The following is an 18,704-nucleotide window of genomic DNA, read 5'->3' as shown; positions in this document are numbered from 1 at the left end:
CCCTGATTCCATTGCAATACTAATTATGTTATTGTTGATAATGGTATTTGTGCATGCCTTCTATCTATCGATATAGATAGAGATAAACATAGTGATAGATATAAAAATAATGATAAATATAAAAATAATTAATGTTCGGCCTATTCTTAATTAGTATACGACGAATAAACCTCAAATAAATTGATTTGCCCAATCTAAAGGTAGAACCATGGTTGGGAAAAACCTATATCAAGAGGCAAAAACCAATGGTAAATGCTTAAGTGAATGAATCCTGCTTATTTGGTTTTGGCGGTTCCGTTTGCCACGTCAGAAAGTATTTTGAAGCAAAGCTTCAATACTAAATGTGGGAGCAAATCGAGGTTGGCCACGTCTTCACGCAGCTTTTCTCGTCCGAAACTCTCCACAACTTGGATTGATCCATCGATTCGTTCATTCATTCGTCGGCTCCCCGTTGCTCTCACCTCCGTCTCTTGGCGGTCGACAATAACGAAAAACAATAACTAAATTCCCATATTTGCCCTTCTCTTCCTCCCCTCTCCTTACCAATGCTCTCAGAGCTACCTTCGACACCCTCACTCACTCCCTCCTCTCTTTCTCCTCCCCGTCTCCCTCTTTTCTCTTCCATTCAAATCTCTTATATCGCCTCCCCCCCCCTATTCACCTGCACCTGCCGGGACTTTCTCTTCTGTGAGCCCCGTCCATGACGTTCTTCCATCGCTTTAGAGGACATCGGTCGGAGCGTCGGCTTGGGGGCTTCGGGCGGTTTCCTCCGGAATCCAGTCGGGTTCCGATACTTCCAGTGGCTGTTGCTGTTTTCGTTTTCGTTGTTCCGTCTGGTGTTTGTTGAGTTGACCAACTTAGGGTTAGGGTTTTCGTCTATTGATTTGTCCCGCGTTTTTATTTCCTGGGATGGAGATGGAGAGCTCGCGCAGATCTATAGATAGAACGAGAGAACCGGGAACGAAGAAACCAAGGTTGGTGGGGGATGCTGAATTCGATCGCGATCGCATCTTTTCCCAGAGGGCATCTGTGGGCAGCGCTATGCCGGTGGTTTCGAGGTTCAAGGCGAGCGATAAGGAGAGAGATGATTCGATCCGGGGAGCTGGACACTATCAGCAGCCGCCGCATGAAGAGCAGGATATTGTGTCGCAGTATAAAACGGCCCTCGCCGAGCTCATTTTTAATTCCAAACCAATAATCACCAACCTGACAATAATTGCTGGGGAGAATACCCAGGCGGCCAAGGGAATCGCTGCTACCATCTGCGCGAATATTCTCGAGGTTTATTTCATTTCTGCTGCTCCCGCTTAGTGTGACGCCCATTCAGTTCAATTTGCGCTACCCAAATTATGATACTGCTTCCGTGTTTACAGAAAATAAAAGTGCATTAATCTATGCATGTTGTGGATAATTGAGCTCAGTTGAAGCTTAAAATTCTAGTGGATTTTAATTGTCGAGATTTTTGCGGTTAAGGAAATAGTTTTATGTAATCTGGCAAAAGATAACTTACTGATTTCTGTTGTTCCATTTAATCCCTTTTTTGGTTTCCTTTCGATGGATGGGTTTTGACTTCGTGTGATGCCTGGCACCTAACCGCTATTTTATTTTTCAGATGGCTTTTCTAATATTTGGATCTTTAGGGAAAAGATGTGGAAGTTATGGCCTTGAGTTTGGGAGTATATTAATATTGGACATGGAAAATTTTATGAATATGGGAATCAGTAGTTGTGATCACTCTAAATAACATTATGTTAGCGGTTCAGCATAGTTGCCTTTTGATGTAATGAATGTGGAATCCTGGTTTATGCTTGACGTTACTAATTGTGCTATTATTCTACATACTGTTTCAGTGGGCCATCTAGTTGATATTACTATTGGAACCTCAAAATTTTTTAGCACTTTGGGTTTTAGAGTTGTTGATGTTGGGCTTCTTGTAGTTACTACATCTTTGTTCACTCTTACCTCTTGAGGAAGATTTGTACTAAATTGTGTCTGTAAATTGTTGAGTTTGGCCTTAGTTCTAAAATGTGGGATCTCACTTTTTTTTTTTAATATTACTGTTGCCATGAGAAATAAAATACTATGTCTAAGCTGTTGAAGTTCATTTTCCTTGAAGAATTTGACTGTGATTTGTAGTGTCTCTGATCTTAAAGTAAATTGTGCAGGTTCCTAGTGAGCAAAAGCTGCCCTCCCTTTATCTTCTTGATAGTATTGTTAAGAATATTGGGAGAGATTACATTCGACATTTTTCTGGCAGATTGCCTGAGGTTAGTTTTTTCTTTGCATCACTTATTATTGTGCCTACATTATGATCTGTTTGAGAGACCATTAGATCTGGGATAATCCATATGCTTTTATTTTTCTTAATAGTTTAGGTGTTCTAAATTTATAATTTCGTTATTAGGTATTCTGCAAGGCCTATAAACAGGTTGATTCGTCTATCCATCCTAGTATGCGTCATCTTTTTGGTACTTGGAAAGGAGTGTTTCCTCAGGCTGCACTTCAAATTATTGAGAAAGAACTTGGTTTCACACCTGCCATCAATGGTTCATCAGCAGGTGCTGTGACATCCAGGCCAGATTCCCAGTTACAACGACCACCACATAGTATTCATGTAAATCCCAAGTACCTGGAGGCTCGACAGCGCCTCCAACAAGTTAGGGTAAGTGAATTTCTCTGCATATTCAGATCTTGCATGGGTCATGGAAATGGGCTAAGATAATAAAATTGAACTGTCACTAACTTGACTATTTGTTCTTTTGTATTTCCCAAATGTTGACAGGTTTTTAAAATTCTTAGATCCACTCTTTGCTGATATGATTTTATTTTGGAGCTTATAGTGATTTTAAGCCAATCAATGAAGGCTCCAAACTATCATTTTTGGAATCATCATCTAACTTAAGTCATCATGTTGATTTCTTATCACTCACAAATATGTAAATTTTACTTTGTAAGACATTTGTAGGCTGAATTAGAAATATTATCTTTTTTCATGCCAACTTACAAGGAAGTATGTGTTGCACATTGGTGTCTACTGAATCAACTTCCACACAGCTTCCCATAAAGATATTGAAGCAGATTCTATGTGTGTACAATGGGTACTCTCTGCTAGAAGCATTCTGATGTTTGCATTGATATTCTCAGTGCTTTATGAGCAATTACTAGGTGCAGTTTCTCATTAAGCCTACTTAATTTTTATTCTTTGTCTAACATTGCTCTGTCTTCTCTGCAAATGCTATCATATTTTGAGGAGACACCATTAGTTTCGTGTAAGTCATGAAAGTTTTAGTTGTATTATTGACTGTCTGTTGCCGTAAAATTTGTGGTTTGGGATACAGTAACCAAGTTGCTTATGTTATCCCTGTGATCTACAATATAAACTTCAGAAATTTGCCTGTTTGTTGGAAATCATACCAGATACTATGATTTGTTCTGATAAGTGTGAACTGTGGAACTCTTCTTCTAGAACTGAATGTGCAGTTCCGTTATCAATTTTTTAGTTAATGTACATCTTGGTCAGGGGTGTGGGTTTTTCTTACAATTTTTATGCTGGATCTTCACTTATCTTGCAATAGATGCTTAGAGAGTGTTGGTCATATGGCATTGCTTCTTCTCTGTTGTGTTTGTAGAAGAATCTTCATAGTCATCTCTCTTTGGAGGCGCTGATCTGGCGTCATGCATTTGTAGATTATTTTCTGGGTTGATCTTCACTTAAGTTTATATGGTGAAGGCGAAGGGAACAAATAACGAAACTACTGGAAGCACAGTTACAACGGCTGAGGAGTCTGATAGTTCTGCTGTTATAGGTAGCAGTCGACCATGGGCTAGTTTGCCTGTTAAGGCAACGGTATGCAATATCTTTCCAGTATTATTCAATTGGTGGGCATATTATTTATTTTTCCATCTGTTTGCTGCTCATTTGACCTTAAAAAATTGCAGAACATTCAACATTCTCAAAGTGATCATCCAAATGAAGCTGCTCCTAGTAAGAATCTGGATGCTGTATATGGGGGAGATTATGAATATGGTTCCGATTTTTCTCGGCATTCAGACTTGGGAATTGGTAAAGGCCGTGAGAGGATCGCTGTGCGAGAACCAGTTGATAAACCCTCTCGGGGGATCAATTCTGCAAATAAGCCAGCACTGGGTGAGAGGAATGGTCTTGATGCTCCAAATGCATACAGAAATAGCAGGGACCCTCGTGTACAAGCCAACAATCAGCGGCAGACAAAGTTTATGGCAAATAGGAGCAACAAGGATGCCTCTGAAAATTGGAAGAACTCTGAGGAAGAAGAATTCATGTGGGAGGATATGAACTCTAGGCTCATAGATGAATGTGGGACTGAAATTTCTAGGAAAGACTGTTGGAATACAGAAGAAGCTGAAAAATCACTGAAAAATGTGACAAGAGGCAAATGGATGCCTTTAGAGACTGAACTGTTAGATACTTCTAGATGGAATTCGCATGATATTTCTAGATTGGAGAAGCCATCCAGTGGTGAAGAAAAAGTTCCATTGAAAACGGTGTGGCTTGCTCTATCTTTACATAATTCATTGAAACAGTAGCACTTTTTTTTCGATATTTGGGTCGCCATAATCTGAAGTAGATGTTATGCATCTTTGTAGTGTTGAGCTTCTAAATTTGCTGATTGGCATTTTTTATTTGTACAGGAGATAGATTGCTTTAATCAACCTCGTGGCATACGAAGTAACATGTCTGGGTCAGGGGCTGAATCTTATACAGACACTCTGTCTGGAGGACAAGCTGCATTTGGTCATCAAACTCCACGACTATGGCCTTCTCAGGATATGCAGCCTTCAGATGGCTTGAAGCACAAAAGCCTGGCTTCGATTGTTTCAGGTCAGTCTTCCTCTGTTTGCGGTAGCTCAATTGCACCTTCAATTTATTTATTAATAAAACAGGACATCAAACAAACACAGGATCTGTGAGTTCTGTTCCTTTGAACATAGGTTATCTACCTAGTTCAGCGTCACGATCAAGCGGAACGCCTGGGCATCTACAGCATCCATTGAGGCCTCCATCACCTTCTGAACCGTCATCCTTCGACCAGCGGCCTCATTCTCCATCATCAGCCGGCTTGATGGATCATGACCTCTCTCAGCCGCCATCCCTCTCTCAATCTGTTAAAAGAGCTCAGCTAGTGGGACTAAAGCGGGATCCACGCATTCAAGCTAGACAGGAGTCTTTATCAGTTGCGCCGCAAACCCAAGTTCTGCCATTGCAGATTGCAAAGTTGCCATCCTCGCGGCCCCTTCAACATTTACAGAGTTCAATACCTTCTTTACCATCCTTTGCTCAGCAAAACCGTCATCTACCTGTGTCCCAACAGCCACTTGTAGAACCATTAAATCAGGCACAGAACTCGTTATCTAAGCCTCTGGCAATAGGCCCTGCACAAGCAATTGATTGCTCTGGGTCGGAAGATTTGAACCAGTCTGCTGCGGCATTATCAAAATCATCTAAGACGAGTGATTTATTAGCTGCTATCATGAAAAGCGGTCTGGTTGGGACCAATCTTGTAACCAGTGGCTCACCTGACCCAAGCCATCCTGAGTCTTCACATGTGAATATTCTACCTCCTCATCCTAGTGAACCTCCTCCAGTTCAGCAGACTGGTTCCTCAACACCTTCAGTGGGCACAACTTCTCATGGTGATGTACCACCTCTTATTACACATGCTTCTAAAAAAGTTCAGCCTCCTCTTCCTCCAGGCCCCCCTCCTTTCACTTCCACTGTGGGTTCTACCTCACCAACATCAAACTCATCTAATGCAGTACCAAACCCACTATCAGATCTTTTGAGTGCATTAGTTGCAAAAGGCTTAATATCAACTCCATCCACCGAATTAGTAACTCAAAGCGAGCCACAGCTGCCTATCCAACCACAAAAGCAAACCACAGGACTTGCTGGAAGTTCCTCTGTCCCAGTTTCTTTAAGTGTGACATCTTCTACAGTTGAGAAATCTCATCCAGAGCCTGCTGTGATTGCCACATCTAGTTCCAAGTCAACATCAATAGAGGTGAAGTATCCGTTAGGCACTGAATTCAGGTCAGAGATCGTTCGTGAAATGCATCTGAAGGTCATTAGTAGTCTGTTTGATGATCTTCCACATCAATGCAGTATTTGTGGTCTAAGAATAGATCTTCAAGAAGAGCTCAGTAGACACCTGGACTGGCATGCTTCAAAGAAGCAAGAGCTAACCAGTTGCAGCAAAGTTTCAAGGACGTGGTTTGCAACTATAGATGATTGGGTTACTGGTGATATGGGACCACCATTGGGTCCTTCTACTAGGCTCATCGAAGAGAGAGCTTCTGAGGTAGAGACGTGTGAGCCCATGGTCCCAGCAGATGAAAGCCAGTGCATTTGTGCTTTATGTGGAGAACCATTTGAAGATTGGTATAGTGATGCGAGAGATGAATGGATGTACAGAGGAACAGTGTACTTACCTAGACTAGGTGATGATGGTGTCATGGAGAATGCAGAAAAAGTTGGCATTATTGTACACACTCACTGTATATCACAAAGTACAGCTGTTGAGCAAGCTGCTGAGGCATAATGAAACAGTGTGATCTACCACTGGTTCTCTCTGACGTGTACGTATGCTTATTCTTCACTGTTTAATATATTTTTGTTGTGTTCATGATGTCAACCTGAGAAATTAAGGTAAAGGTGTGGAGTTTCATCTTTATCTAATTCTTATAGTTGCCTACTAAGTACTTCATTGAGTGCGGGATCATGCTCAGGGCCAGAGTAAATAGTTTAGTTTGAAGAACTTGGAGCTTCAAAAGAAGGGAAATGCTTCAATGATATTATTGTTCCTAAAGCTTTTATTTGAAGCCAGTGAGTCTGTTATCACACCTGGTTGGAAATATGAAAAGCTGTTTAAATGTTCAATTTTTTGGTTTTATAAGCTATTGATAATTCATGCGCATACTGATTTATTTTATTGTATGCAGGTTGACGCATGGTAGTATGATACTGAAGGGAGAGCTTCCGGCCCACCATTCAGTGCCAACACAGGCATGATTCTTTGTTGAACGGGTCGAGGACTAACAGTTTTTGAGTAAAATGTGCATGTTATATCCGTTTCAGTTGGCTTGTGCTTAAGCATCAGATGCCAGCCTCCACTTGGTCCATAAAACTCTCTCCATATTTTGAAAGAAATCTGAAAATGGGCTCTTAGTATATTTTTGTCTCTGCATTTTTCTGTTCTTTTGCTTTTCTGGCTTTATGTTTGATTGCTTTAGAGAAGATTTTTCTGTTTGCTTCCATAATTCATGTTAAGAGATCAAGTGGACCCTGTCCTGCTGATGCGCGCGGTGTGGTGATTTGCGTTTTTGGTACATCGGCTGGTTGATATGGAGACACAGCACTAAATGTGTTCACTTTTTTACAATGTCGTAAATGCCATAACGACCATCTGCCGCAGCCCCTTTCATTTGCCACATTTTTGACAATCTCATTTATTACATTTCTGTGTATCAACATTCAAAAATATTATTATTATGCGTATGCACCCGGCTGATCTGCGGCTTATATTTGCCGGACCTTCAACCGAGATTGGTGAAAGTACACAGATATTTTAGTTGTGTGGCGTTTTGGAATGCAAAGGAAACTGCTCACTAACTCTGATATCAGAGGTTCATCCTATGCTCAACTTTGACGCTCGATTATGTGAAGATTTCGGGATTCAACAAAATCTTTAAATTGGCATTGGCCCCATTACCCAAGTTCTAATCACACCGCAGATATTGTGGAAACCCAAGCAGCTAAATAGATTAAAGAATCTGAATTCATCACTTCACGCATATGAGTACGGTGTTAGACCACCACGTTTCGGTCCCTTGGAGAAAGTTGAGATGTAGAGGTATGGGAAACGGTTATTTTGAGTTCATTTTGTGGCTGCATAGACTTAACTCAGGTTCCCAATGGAAGATGTTTGTGGGTTTTACAAGAATAAACAGTCGTAGTTCCGCCTTTTACAGAAACATCTGGGGGAGGGGGCTTGAAGAGGTTCAATTTCGTTCTGTCCTGCGTTACTTTGAAGAGTAATTGCAAGGGTGCCTGAGGACAAGACCGCGTATTTTATCGAAGGACAGCACAACGTGCTTTTGTTTAATTTGTTGGAATCTCTTTGGTCAACTGAAGCACGTCCATTTTGAAGAGTATTAGTACTCATCTCTTGGGTAAAATAAAGAAATATTGAAGGAAAGAGCAAGTGAATAATCGTAGGATCGCTGACAAATAAGCTCATCAACGTCCAGACGACGCATTTCTTTTTCCTTTTTTGTCTGGATTAAGTATAAATTTTGTTTAATGAAATTTAAGTTTGCACTTCTGGCCTGTAAGAGAGGAGGAGAAAAAAGATTTCTGGCTGATTTGCCTCTTAAGGAACAGGTTCTCATCCCTCTTCTTGGGAAAAAGCGAAAAGCACTAGTGGATGATGATAAAATAGCCGGTACAGTAACACCAAATTTCATGTATTTTTTTTCTTACATGGTATAAACTACTATAAAAACAATAAATAGGTTCATAAAAATGACATTTTTGTTATAACTTGAAAGCTGGACTAGCTGTTGATGATTGATTAAAAGCCACCGAGTCAAATGTGTGAAGATCCATCGCGGTGCCTTCATGGCTTATGATGCTGTGTGTAGATGTAGTCCAAATGAGCCTCTGATATCATTCTCCTCTTCAGGCACTCCTCGTCTTCATTTTCACAGCTTTCCAGCCCACCTGCCTGCAAGAAGGATTAAAAGCAGAACGAACTAAGATCAGGCAAAAACGAACCATAGGAAAAGAAACCTAAAAACAGAATGAAGAAAAAGAAAAAGGTCTCTATCTCACAGTCCAGGCGTCGTCTTCTCCTGCTCCCCAATGACCCATATAAAAAAAGCCACTACCTTTGAGTTCCTCTTCCACTGTGAATGAAGTCAATGATCAGTAAGTACCCGTGAGGATGATGAACATGATATATAACGAGAAGAGAAAGAAGAAGTGAAAGAATTAAGATTGGAAGCAATAAAGGAGGAGAAGAAATAAAAAAAACTGATGATTAGTCTTCTTACAGTATTTATGTTTTAAAGGGCGAGTGGCTCCTGCAGCATACTGGTAGCAAACAAGGAGGAGGAAAAGAAGAACAAGGCCTTGCTTCATGGTTAACTTCCGGGAGAGAAAAACGAGAGAAAGCGAAAAAAAGGAGGGATGAAGGAGGAAGGGTGCAAGGGTGTGAGGTATAAATAGAAGCTGAGAGGGAGGCAATGGCGGTCAGATGAGCAGCTAAAAGCAGGCACTAACAGCACCAGAGTCCACTGTTGGTAGGTCCCTTTCTCCATTATTCTTCTACCAAGCAGCTAAGCTTCCCACTATCTCTCGTCAATAAAAACATTTGCATCAAAGCGTCAAAAATAGTCAACCTTTGGACGGTGACGGCTGCTGCCCACCTTCACGTGCACTCCTTTTGGTTTTTACCTCTCTCAGTTTCAGACTTTCAGGCTTCAGCAATTCCCTTACCATGTTGCCCAAAGCCTTCTCTCTTCTCTTTCTTCTGTCCTACTTTTTCTCTTTCACTTGTAAAGGAAGCAGAAGACTCACCAAAAAGGCACCCCACATCCTTTTCAAGCCGGTCTGTGCCGTTTCTGGGTAAAACTATTACAATTAAAAAAAAAAAAAAAGCAGCAAGAGATTCATATTTTACAGGACAGCCAGAGCACTCATGGCAGCCTTCCTTTCTCCTCATAAGCATGCAAATGGGTATCATTAGTATGATGGGAAGGATGGTTTAATCTTCTGACCAGGAAAAGAGAAACGGAAATGAAGGATTTCTGAATCACAGTGAAGAAGATATTAACAAGGAATGAAACCAAGAATCCAGAGTTTGACTCTTCCAGTCTGGGAGCAATAATGGCACAATAGTTCACTGTGGAGTCCAACTAAAAGAGGGCCCGCCACTATCCTTGGAGGATGCGTGTGCTGTCTTCCTCTCCATGCAAAGCAGCCAGACCTTCCATACGTGGTTCATTATCCTTTGAGATCAAGGTGCCAAAAAGGAGGGACAGCACTTTGCAGAATTGTCTAGCTTTATCTGCTCACATGAGAAAATTTTTATATTGATATAGAATCTTAGATATTGGATTGGTACTTATCATAAACAAGAGAGTGGAGATTTGGAGCCTCATTGTGCCTCATTGTTCTTTGTGGATAAGCTCCATGTGCACTGCATTCTCTTGTTGAGTTGGGTCAATTAGTTTTTATCTCTCACAGTGAGAGAAGATGAACTCAATTATGTGATGTGATGGAAATGAGGTAGTTTCAAAATTGTAAAGACTACATCGAAGATATTAAAGGGTTTCTTTCACTGGTTTTATACAGCAGCTGAGTAGTCCCTTTTTATGTTTTTTTTTTTTTTTTTTTTAATTATCTTCAATGGTTTAACAGTAGGCAGGCAGATTGAGACGCAATGAAGTGCTTTTGAATTAAAGGAATGGCTAAAATCAAACCAGTTGACTCATACTAATATTTGCCTTATATTAGACAGGGGAAAAGTGCTGCATCAAAGCCTGGCGCATTTAAATTCCATCTTTTGTTGATTAGAATCTTAAAACTCGATGGGGATTGTAAATGCTTAATACTTTTAGTAATATTTTAGTATCTAATTCACTAACAAGGACTAAAGCCAGATATAAAAGCTTGTTAACAATCAGTTATAAAGCCAGATACAAGACTTTGTGTATACAAAAAATCTCTTTAAGATGACTCCTAACATCTCATAACATAAGATTTATTAGCTAACTAGAGCGAGCACTGGATAAATATTAATAAAAGAGAAAACTACACTTTCTCCAATCCTTTCTCTCTTTTCTGCTTTTCCTTGTAATATTTAAGCATCAAATCTGACAGAATAACTGCTCCTTATATGCAAGAGTGTATCATTTAAGACTCTCAAATTTGAGTCAGATCAGTTCCTGTGGATGAAGAAACAAAAGGTTAGTGCTCAATCTTAAAGAAAGCAACCAATGGGATCTAACTCAGATCTCATGTTGGTTCCCCAATGGACAGTCCACACCTTGGCCTGCAGAGCATCGTCGTTGTCCTTCCCCTGTTTTTTTTTTTTTTTTTGTTTTATTAGCCACCTTTGACAGGAAAAAGGTTTTTTTTTTCTGTATCCAGTTAAGCACCTTGTCTCTCTTTCTAGAGGCTTCAGCCTTTAACAACGAGCATCTTTTGTTTCTTTTTAAATCTCCATTTATGTTCTCTTCCAATGCTTTTCTTTCAAACCTCTCCCGACCGGAATATTTACACAACTTTGGAATCAAAACACAGCGATTTTCATCACAACTGGTTCTGTTTAAATCTCGTAGTCGTCTTCAACATATATTATAATTTATAAGTTCTTGTCTCTTATATTGCATTAATAATGATAGAACATATGCCATGATATATTTAGTGGGTAGTGGAAGATTATCAAACAAGGGTCTTAGATTGAAAGCAGAGATGTTCCTGGAAAGCAAGATTTTAAAGAAAATAGAAGCGATGGAAATAGAGCCTAGATTTTTTGTCACGCATGTCATACTGTGTGACGACGCATCGCAAGAAATCCCAGAAGACAGGAAAATGGAGATATGTCCAGTGGAAGATGATGAAATGGGTGGGGTGGGTTTTTTGCATGGAAGTGGAACGACCATCTCTCTCTGTCATTCCAACTCATCTTGCTTTTACTTTTGAGGCCTTTGATACCTGCATATCACTAGAGCAGGTTATTGGTTTCGGTAACTCTGTCGAAAGCATTCGGAATCTTGAGAAAAGCATGTTCCTGCTTTTGCTTCATAAAGAATAGCTCTAGTGGGCTCCCGATTATCAGTCTTTTGCCTCTCTTTTCTCCGGTCTCTCCGCGTGATCAGCCATTAGAATTTGGATGATCCAAGCAGCTAAAATTTTCAGTTTTTCGAAGCTAATGGTAAACGTTCGGATCTGTTACTCTACAGAAGTGAGCATTTAGCTGCTTCTTTCCCACTCACCTTCTCAATTCATAACTGCAAATTCCCAATTGTAAATCTTAGCTGCTAAGGCATTTCATTACAAAAAAATTATCCTTGTGGTTTATTGATTTTTTGGTCTTAATGTCTTTGAGTGGTTGTTCAATTAATGTTACTCATTGATAGTATACTGCTTGGCAACTTCAAGATCGAAATACTATTGAAGCCAAATTTTGAACAAAATTTTTAAGGCATATAAAAATGTATAAATCATAGTACATAATGATGGAGTTGTTCTCACACTATAGAAATCAAATGTATACTTACGGCTAACACAAAGGGGACTTGAACTACTAAACCAGCTTCCAAACCATTCAAGCTTGGCTCACTTAAGTTTGTAAGGCTTGTTAAGTATAATAAGTCAAACTCGAGATTTTCCAAGCTCGACTTGTTAGTTTGTGAGCCGAATTGTTAACATAATTTTTTTACAAAAATATTATTTACTCTAATTGTTCCCGTTAATTCCCTCTTTAGTTGGTTAATAATTGCTTTTATTTATCTCAAACCTCAAAGATGATCAATAATTCAACCCTTATGGGTCTCTCAACATCTAATGTTGATGTTTGTCAATGAAAAACACTATTGCTGAAAGTATTTGTTCTTTCTTTTAGGTCTATTAAGTTTGTTATACATTAGTCTGTTCCATTACAAAGTCTTGGACTTCTAAACAATAGTTTATAGTTCAATGGTAGTAAATTCATCATAATATTATCTTTATTTATTTATTATTTTTATAGTTTTAAATGTAGGTTAAATCTTGAACCCAGCTTAAACTCAATTCCAATTTCAGGCTTTGAAGCTACGCTTGAGTTCGAAGTATTCAAATCATGCCAAACTCGAATATATGTAGGTTCGAGTTTGGTTCGATTGGATGCCACCCCTATCTGGTAGGGGTGGCTTCAAACCGAGCCGACTCGTGAATGGCTCGAGCTCGGTATACTTGGATCTCGAGCCAAGTTCGAGATCCGGGATCAGCTCGTTTAAATTAACGAGCTGAGCTTGACCGAATCAAGGTTCGGCTCAAAAGCTTAAAAACCGGCTTGTTAATTTAACAAGCGGCGTGAGATTCGGAGAGTAACGGAAACAGTGAATGTAAACAAAAAATAAGGGTATAATTTTATTTTATTTTGTGATAATTTTATGTTATATATTATGATAACTGCTAAGCTAAAAGCGCACAGGATCAAGTTGAATATACTATCTGTTTGCTGTAATTTTACTAATTTATCTCCACTGCGTAGTTCAAGCTACATGGCTTGTTTATGAGAATATAATCTTAATGGTTCGAGCCCCGTCTAAACTGCAGGCCATGTTAAGTTCTTTTCGGTCCATTAAACAACGCGCCCACGGGATACAAACTTTGGTTGTGCGGAGATCTAACTATAGGTGAACCAAAGATAACTCACAAATCTACGGTAAGGGCAAAGGAGGGTCTCTTTAATGGAACATTTGGGTACATGTATCTGGCCGAGACGTCTTATGTATCTGGATGAAACTCGGAACGTCCATTGTGAGACCACTGGAGCTGACCAAATTTTTTATTCCATGGTTGGTAAACCGAGTGAAGATATAAAAAAAAATTCAAATTTGACTGACAGAAGTTTTCAAAGAGTGAAATAGAGGGAAGAAGTCAAGGGGGGGATGATTGAGTTCAACCATGGACAAAACCTGTTTTTTTGTCTTGTGGGTTGTTGCTAGTTCATGTAGGCTGAAGGTCAATTTTCAAGCCCACCTACCATATCCTTCACTCACCAACCCCCATTGATTTCAGACCCGTCTTTTTGTATAAGATGGCATCCTAGTCGTTCATTTGTATGGGGTCACCCACGAAATAACGGCCCGGATTCCATCCTATGCCAAGGCGGCTTTGAAAACCTTAATTCCACCAACTCCCTTACTCATACACAAAAAGTCCAACCGCACCCACCAAAAATTTCATTTTAAACTCCATGAAGCCTCCAGGCTCGAACCAAACCAAGAATTTTCCTTCTTCACGTATTAATTTTTTTTTTATTTTCCAAAATAATTAGGATGATAAGAAAGTGATAGAGGACTCGTTCAATCCCCCCACTCACCCACTTTTTCTGTTCAGTTCTACCGAAAGATCAGATTTAGATGAAGGAAACGCCTTTCTACCCAACATATGACCAGTTGGCTCTTCTCATTGGCTGCCTTCTCTTTGCTGATTTTCCCTCGCTGGACACATGACACCTTAGCGTAAACGATGGAAATTCAAGGAAATCAAACGTAACTCCGGAATTGGTCCACAATCTCACTTGCACTCGATATCTTGTCTTCTTGAGGTGATCTAATTGCATATCTCAGTCACTAATCCTCCCATTTCAAACTTCAATCAGTTTTTCCCATTTCAAACCTCCATGAATGCCTGGCCTTGTTTAAATCAAATTGTAAGGCTCATTAATGTAATTTATAATAGATCAAATCTGCTCCTTATAAACTTTTGGTTTTGATTCGAAAGCATTGAAATTTCAAAATTTTTGAAAACAAAGAATCAAATCCGTATGAATGAATCCCAGGTGCTCTCATTTTTCAAAGTCGCTTTTCTTTTTTAACCTTCTTCTCATTCTTGACAATCTTGGAGAAAGATTAGAGAAAGGTTCTTCTATATATGTATCATCTCCCATGCAAACAATCCCTCGCCAGTATATCCACAAGTACATGGCAACTTTAGTGAATAAGAAACTCATAAGCAATCGCATAATCTTTCCAATTCTGACTTCCCAATCGAAATACTGGGAAAGTTTTGGTAAAATCGGAAAGTAATGGATTTGTTGCCACTAATTAATTAAATCGATAATATGTTAGTAAATTTTTTAATTAATTAGTATACTTATTTTATTATTTATTTTTTAAAATATAAAGTAATAAAAAATGTAATGATAAATTTTATTTTTAATTAATAAATATTTTAAGTAAGAGTTAATTTTTTAATTATTTAAAATAAAAAAATATTTAAATATTTTTTATTTAATGGCATGGCGGTCGATGTGTTCATTTACCCCAATGAACTGATAACGTGATGATACGTAATCAATCAAAGCTTACATATATACACATATACAGTGGACCGGTCAAAGTTGAATATTTTTCAAAACAAGTTCTGTTTCTCAAAATATGTTTTTGAAATTAGTTATTATGGTAAAAAACGGAAAATGAATTCCTGTTATTTCCTTGGTAAAATATTGTCACGGATTTTGAAATTTGATCCAAAAACACAATGAAAATAAGTATTGAGAAACAAAAAATAAAATTTCTGAGTCATCTCAGGTTTATCCACAAATTACAGTGAAGGGCACTAGAATTACAGTACTAATGAAATAGCAATAGAGAAAACAAATGTTGCACAGATAACGCAGTTCCCCCCTTGGGAGTCTCCGATGGCGGATGAATTTTCTTTCTTTTCTGGGGTGAATTCAGTGCTCCGTCTGTTCATGGGTGTCGTCCTCGTCGGTGTGTCCGTGGGAAGGGGACCAGGGGGTCATGTCCATGGGGTAGCTGCCGAGAACCCTGAGGAAGGAGGTGAACTCTTGGATCTCTGAAAGGGCGTTCTGGGCGCGGACCTCCGCCATGGACGCCTCGAAGTCCACGTAGAACATGTATTCGAAGTGCTTGGCAGTGCCCACATTGGCGTCGTCGACCAGGCGGATGGGTCGATTCCGGTGCGGCCGGCTCTCGATTTTCGTCAGACTGATGTTCCGGAATGCGAACGCGGACAGCACCTTGAACAGCACCGACGTCCCCTCGTTGTGGGCGAAGACGATGCTCGTCTTGAACGGCCTGTCCGTTCTGGGGATGATGGGTTCCCTCGCCAGCATCACGAATCGGGTCACGTTGCTCGAATCGTCATGGATCCCGTTCGCCAAGATTTGCAGACCGTACAGCTCGGCCGCTCTGGCGGAGGCGATCGCGGCCGTATCCCGAAGGTTGTTCAAGGCAACGAACTCCGCAGCTCCGGCCGTGTCGTCGACCGCTTCCCGAGCCACGTTCAGCCCCAGCTTGGTGAGTGTGTGCTCGCACTGTGCGAGAGCCTGGGGATGGGAAATCACCCGGGTTAGGTACTCCTTCCTCACGCCGGGCATGGCTAGCAAGCAGTGGTGAACCGGCAGCTGAACCTCCCCGACGATGTGAAGCCGGTGACGGAGGAGGAGGTCGTAGTTCCGATGGATGGACCCACCCAGAGAATTCTCCACCGGCAGCACCGCCCTGTCAGCGATCCAGAGCTCCACCGCCTGGAAGGCGACTTCGAACTGATCGCAGGGGATGGCCTCGCAGTTCGGGTAAGCCTTCCCGGCGGCCGCCTCGCTGTACGCCCCCGGAACACCCTGATACGCAACGCGCAGCTGGGAGCCGTGCATCGGTGCCGGGGACAGGTCAGTAATGGTAAGCGGCTTAGGCCGTATGTTCTCCGTCACGGGGACGAGATCCAGCGTCTGCTGCTGAAAAGAGGAGCTCTGGTGATGTCCATTGATGGCAACATGGCGGTCGCCATTCCCACAGTTGTCCTTCTTGGTCTCCTGCTGTTGCGAGGTGACGACCTTGGAGGCGAGGATAGCACAGGATGTCTGCCAATCGGCGCGGCTGGAGCCGATACCACCGGAGAAGGCAGTGGCGACGAGGTCCGACCTGTAGCTACACTTGATAAAAGGGGTCTTGGGGGGCAGAGGAGCCCGATGACGGGCGCGTTCAAAACCGGAGGAGCGGATAGAGGAAGGACTGGTAGAGGAGATGGCCTGCATGTCTGCTCCTTTCACAGCTACTCACCAACTAATTACCCAATCTGCTCTGTTGCTTCTCCAATTCTACTTCCAGGGCAAGCTAAGAAACCAAAAACAAAAAACAAAAAGGGAGCAATCTACAGAAGAAGAAGAAGAAGTGATTGGAGGAAGCTTGGTGTTCTGGGCAGGAACGCTCAAGCTGAGAGAAACGATGGAAGAAATGGGGATTTTATACGGGGAGAGGTTGAGGTGAGTGGAGACCGGGGCAGCCGCAAGGGTGGGTCGGTCAATGTCTCTCACACCTACCCCCGCGACCTTCTCTCCCACTAGCGCGTCCGGGAAACACCAAAGGAGCCGAGTCTCCTTTTCCTGGTTAGCTCCACTGCGTCTACACACGTGTGCTTACAAAAAACGAAAAATCGAGTAGTGCACGTGGGGGACTCTCTTTGAGTCACATGTGTGACGGTTCATTGTAGCCAGCAAACCTATCGTCCCATATAAGTGGAGTTCTGAGGTGTCAACGAGGTACATGTAAGCAGTGTCGTCCCAACCCGACGTCGATAGAATCGGAATTAGACCCTTTTTTTTCTATTTCTCACTAAAGAAACGGTTTTCTACTTTAAAAACATAAAGACTTGGTTAATTGGTCTTGTTTGAACTTAAACAGGACTGATTAATTTGATTCGATTCAATCAGTTTCTTATACAGAAATGGTAAATAAATTTTACCAAATATAAAATAACATAATTATTGTTAAAAGGATAGTCCCATATACATTAAGTATAAAGATCTTGTATTTATTAGATGAGAAATTTTTTTTTTAAGTGGTTAATCATTTTGGGATAGGGCCTTTGACCTAAACTTAACATGGTATCAGAGCAAGGTTTTCATATGTGGGCATTCACTCCAAATTATCACGTGCCACCACGTGAGGGAGAGTATTAAAGGATAGTCCCACATACATTAGTGAGTATAAAAATTTTATATTTATTAGCTGGGAAAAAAACTTTCCTAAGGGCCTTTGATCAAATTTAACATGGTATCAGAGTAAGGTTCTTATATGTGGGCATTCACCCAAATTATCTACGTGACACCACGTGAGGGGGAATGTTAAATGATAGTCTCACATACATTAGTGAATATAAAGATTTTGCATTTATTAGCTAGGAGAAAAGGTTTCTTAAGGGCCTTTGACCAAATTTAACATAGTATCAGAGTAAGGTTCTCATATATGGACATCCACCTAAAATTATCCATGTGTCACCACGTGAGGGGCCTCTACCTAAATTATCCATGTGTATATATGTGAGAGGGAGTATTAAAAGGATAGTTCCACATATATTAGTGAGTATAAAAATCTTGTATTTATTAGCTAAGAAAAAAATTTACCAAGTGGTTAGTCATTTTGGGATAGGGTTTCGACCCAAATTTAACAGTTATATGTCTAATTTTGAGTCACTTTTTCTCAAACTGGCCAACACATTTTCGTATGCTTTCAAACTCAAATGCTACCAAATGCTTTCATATATTCTAACAATACTTTTTTTTAGGAAAAAAAAAGGGGTCCCTAAGTTGCAACTTCGCTTGTACGTTGATCAAATAAATGATATAGAATACAAAATTTTCTACCACGTGGCTGTCTAGAATTCAAGCGACAACGTGGCCCCAAGGTCCGGTTAGCCGTGTGCCACGTTCGGCGCTGTGATCCACGCCATACTGCATGGTCAAGTTGACCACCGGACCCATCACTTAAAAGCGCAATCCAGAGGTGGGTCAGAGATCATCGTAGTGGGACCTGGTCCAAGTGAAAGACAAAGATTTGAATTTATTTCATGTTACACGCATCAACTCCCTTGGAGGTCCCATTGATGAAGCTGGATTGCGTGGGGAGGTGGGCCCGGGATAGGTTCG

At 40.8% G+C, this 18,704-nt stretch overlaps 2 protein-coding genes across 3 annotated transcripts; one reads left to right on the top strand and one right to left on the bottom strand.

The window, feature by feature from the left end:
* Positions 1-464: 464 nt before the first annotated feature.
* LOC137956372 (polyadenylation and cleavage factor homolog 4-like) lies at positions 465-7,538 on the top strand. 2 transcript variants are annotated; one of them, XM_068803846.1, is made up of 8 exons: positions 465-1,281; positions 2,166-2,267; positions 2,405-2,662; positions 3,731-3,847; positions 3,940-4,524; positions 4,672-4,861; positions 4,972-6,615; positions 6,979-7,538. In XM_068803846.1, exons 1-7 carry the CDS (start codon positions 910-912, stop codon positions 6,576-6,578), a joined length of 3,231 nt encoding a protein of 1,076 aa, XP_068659947.1. In that variant the 5' UTR covers positions 465-909; the 3' UTR covers positions 6,579-6,615; positions 6,979-7,538. The 2 variants fall into 2 exon arrangements, with proteins under 2 accessions (XP_068659947.1, XP_068659946.1); XM_068803845.1 differs by having other exon boundaries at positions 4,942-6,615.
* A 7,670-nt stretch (positions 7,539-15,208) lies between these two features.
* Positions 15,209-17,007, bottom strand: LOC137955794 (arogenate dehydratase 1-like). Its single transcript, XM_068802915.1, has one exon. It carries the CDS (start codon positions 16,812-16,814, stop codon positions 15,492-15,494), a length of 1,323 nt encoding a protein of 440 aa, XP_068659016.1. The 5' UTR covers positions 16,815-17,007; the 3' UTR covers positions 15,209-15,491.
* Between the last annotated feature and the right edge of the window lie 1,697 nt (positions 17,008-18,704).

The sequence above is a fragment of the Aristolochia californica genome, unplaced genomic scaffold (genome assembly GCF_029961685.1).
Source record: "Aristolochia californica isolate CCGP_79_NKW_82.1479 unplaced genomic scaffold, dmAriCali1.0.hap1 SCAF_2, whole genome shotgun sequence".
Lineage (NCBI taxonomy): Eukaryota > Viridiplantae > Streptophyta > Magnoliopsida > Piperales > Aristolochiaceae > Aristolochia > Aristolochia californica.
The sequence above is the reverse complement of the archived record's forward strand: the minus strand, read 5'-3'. Positions and strand labels throughout refer to the sequence as shown.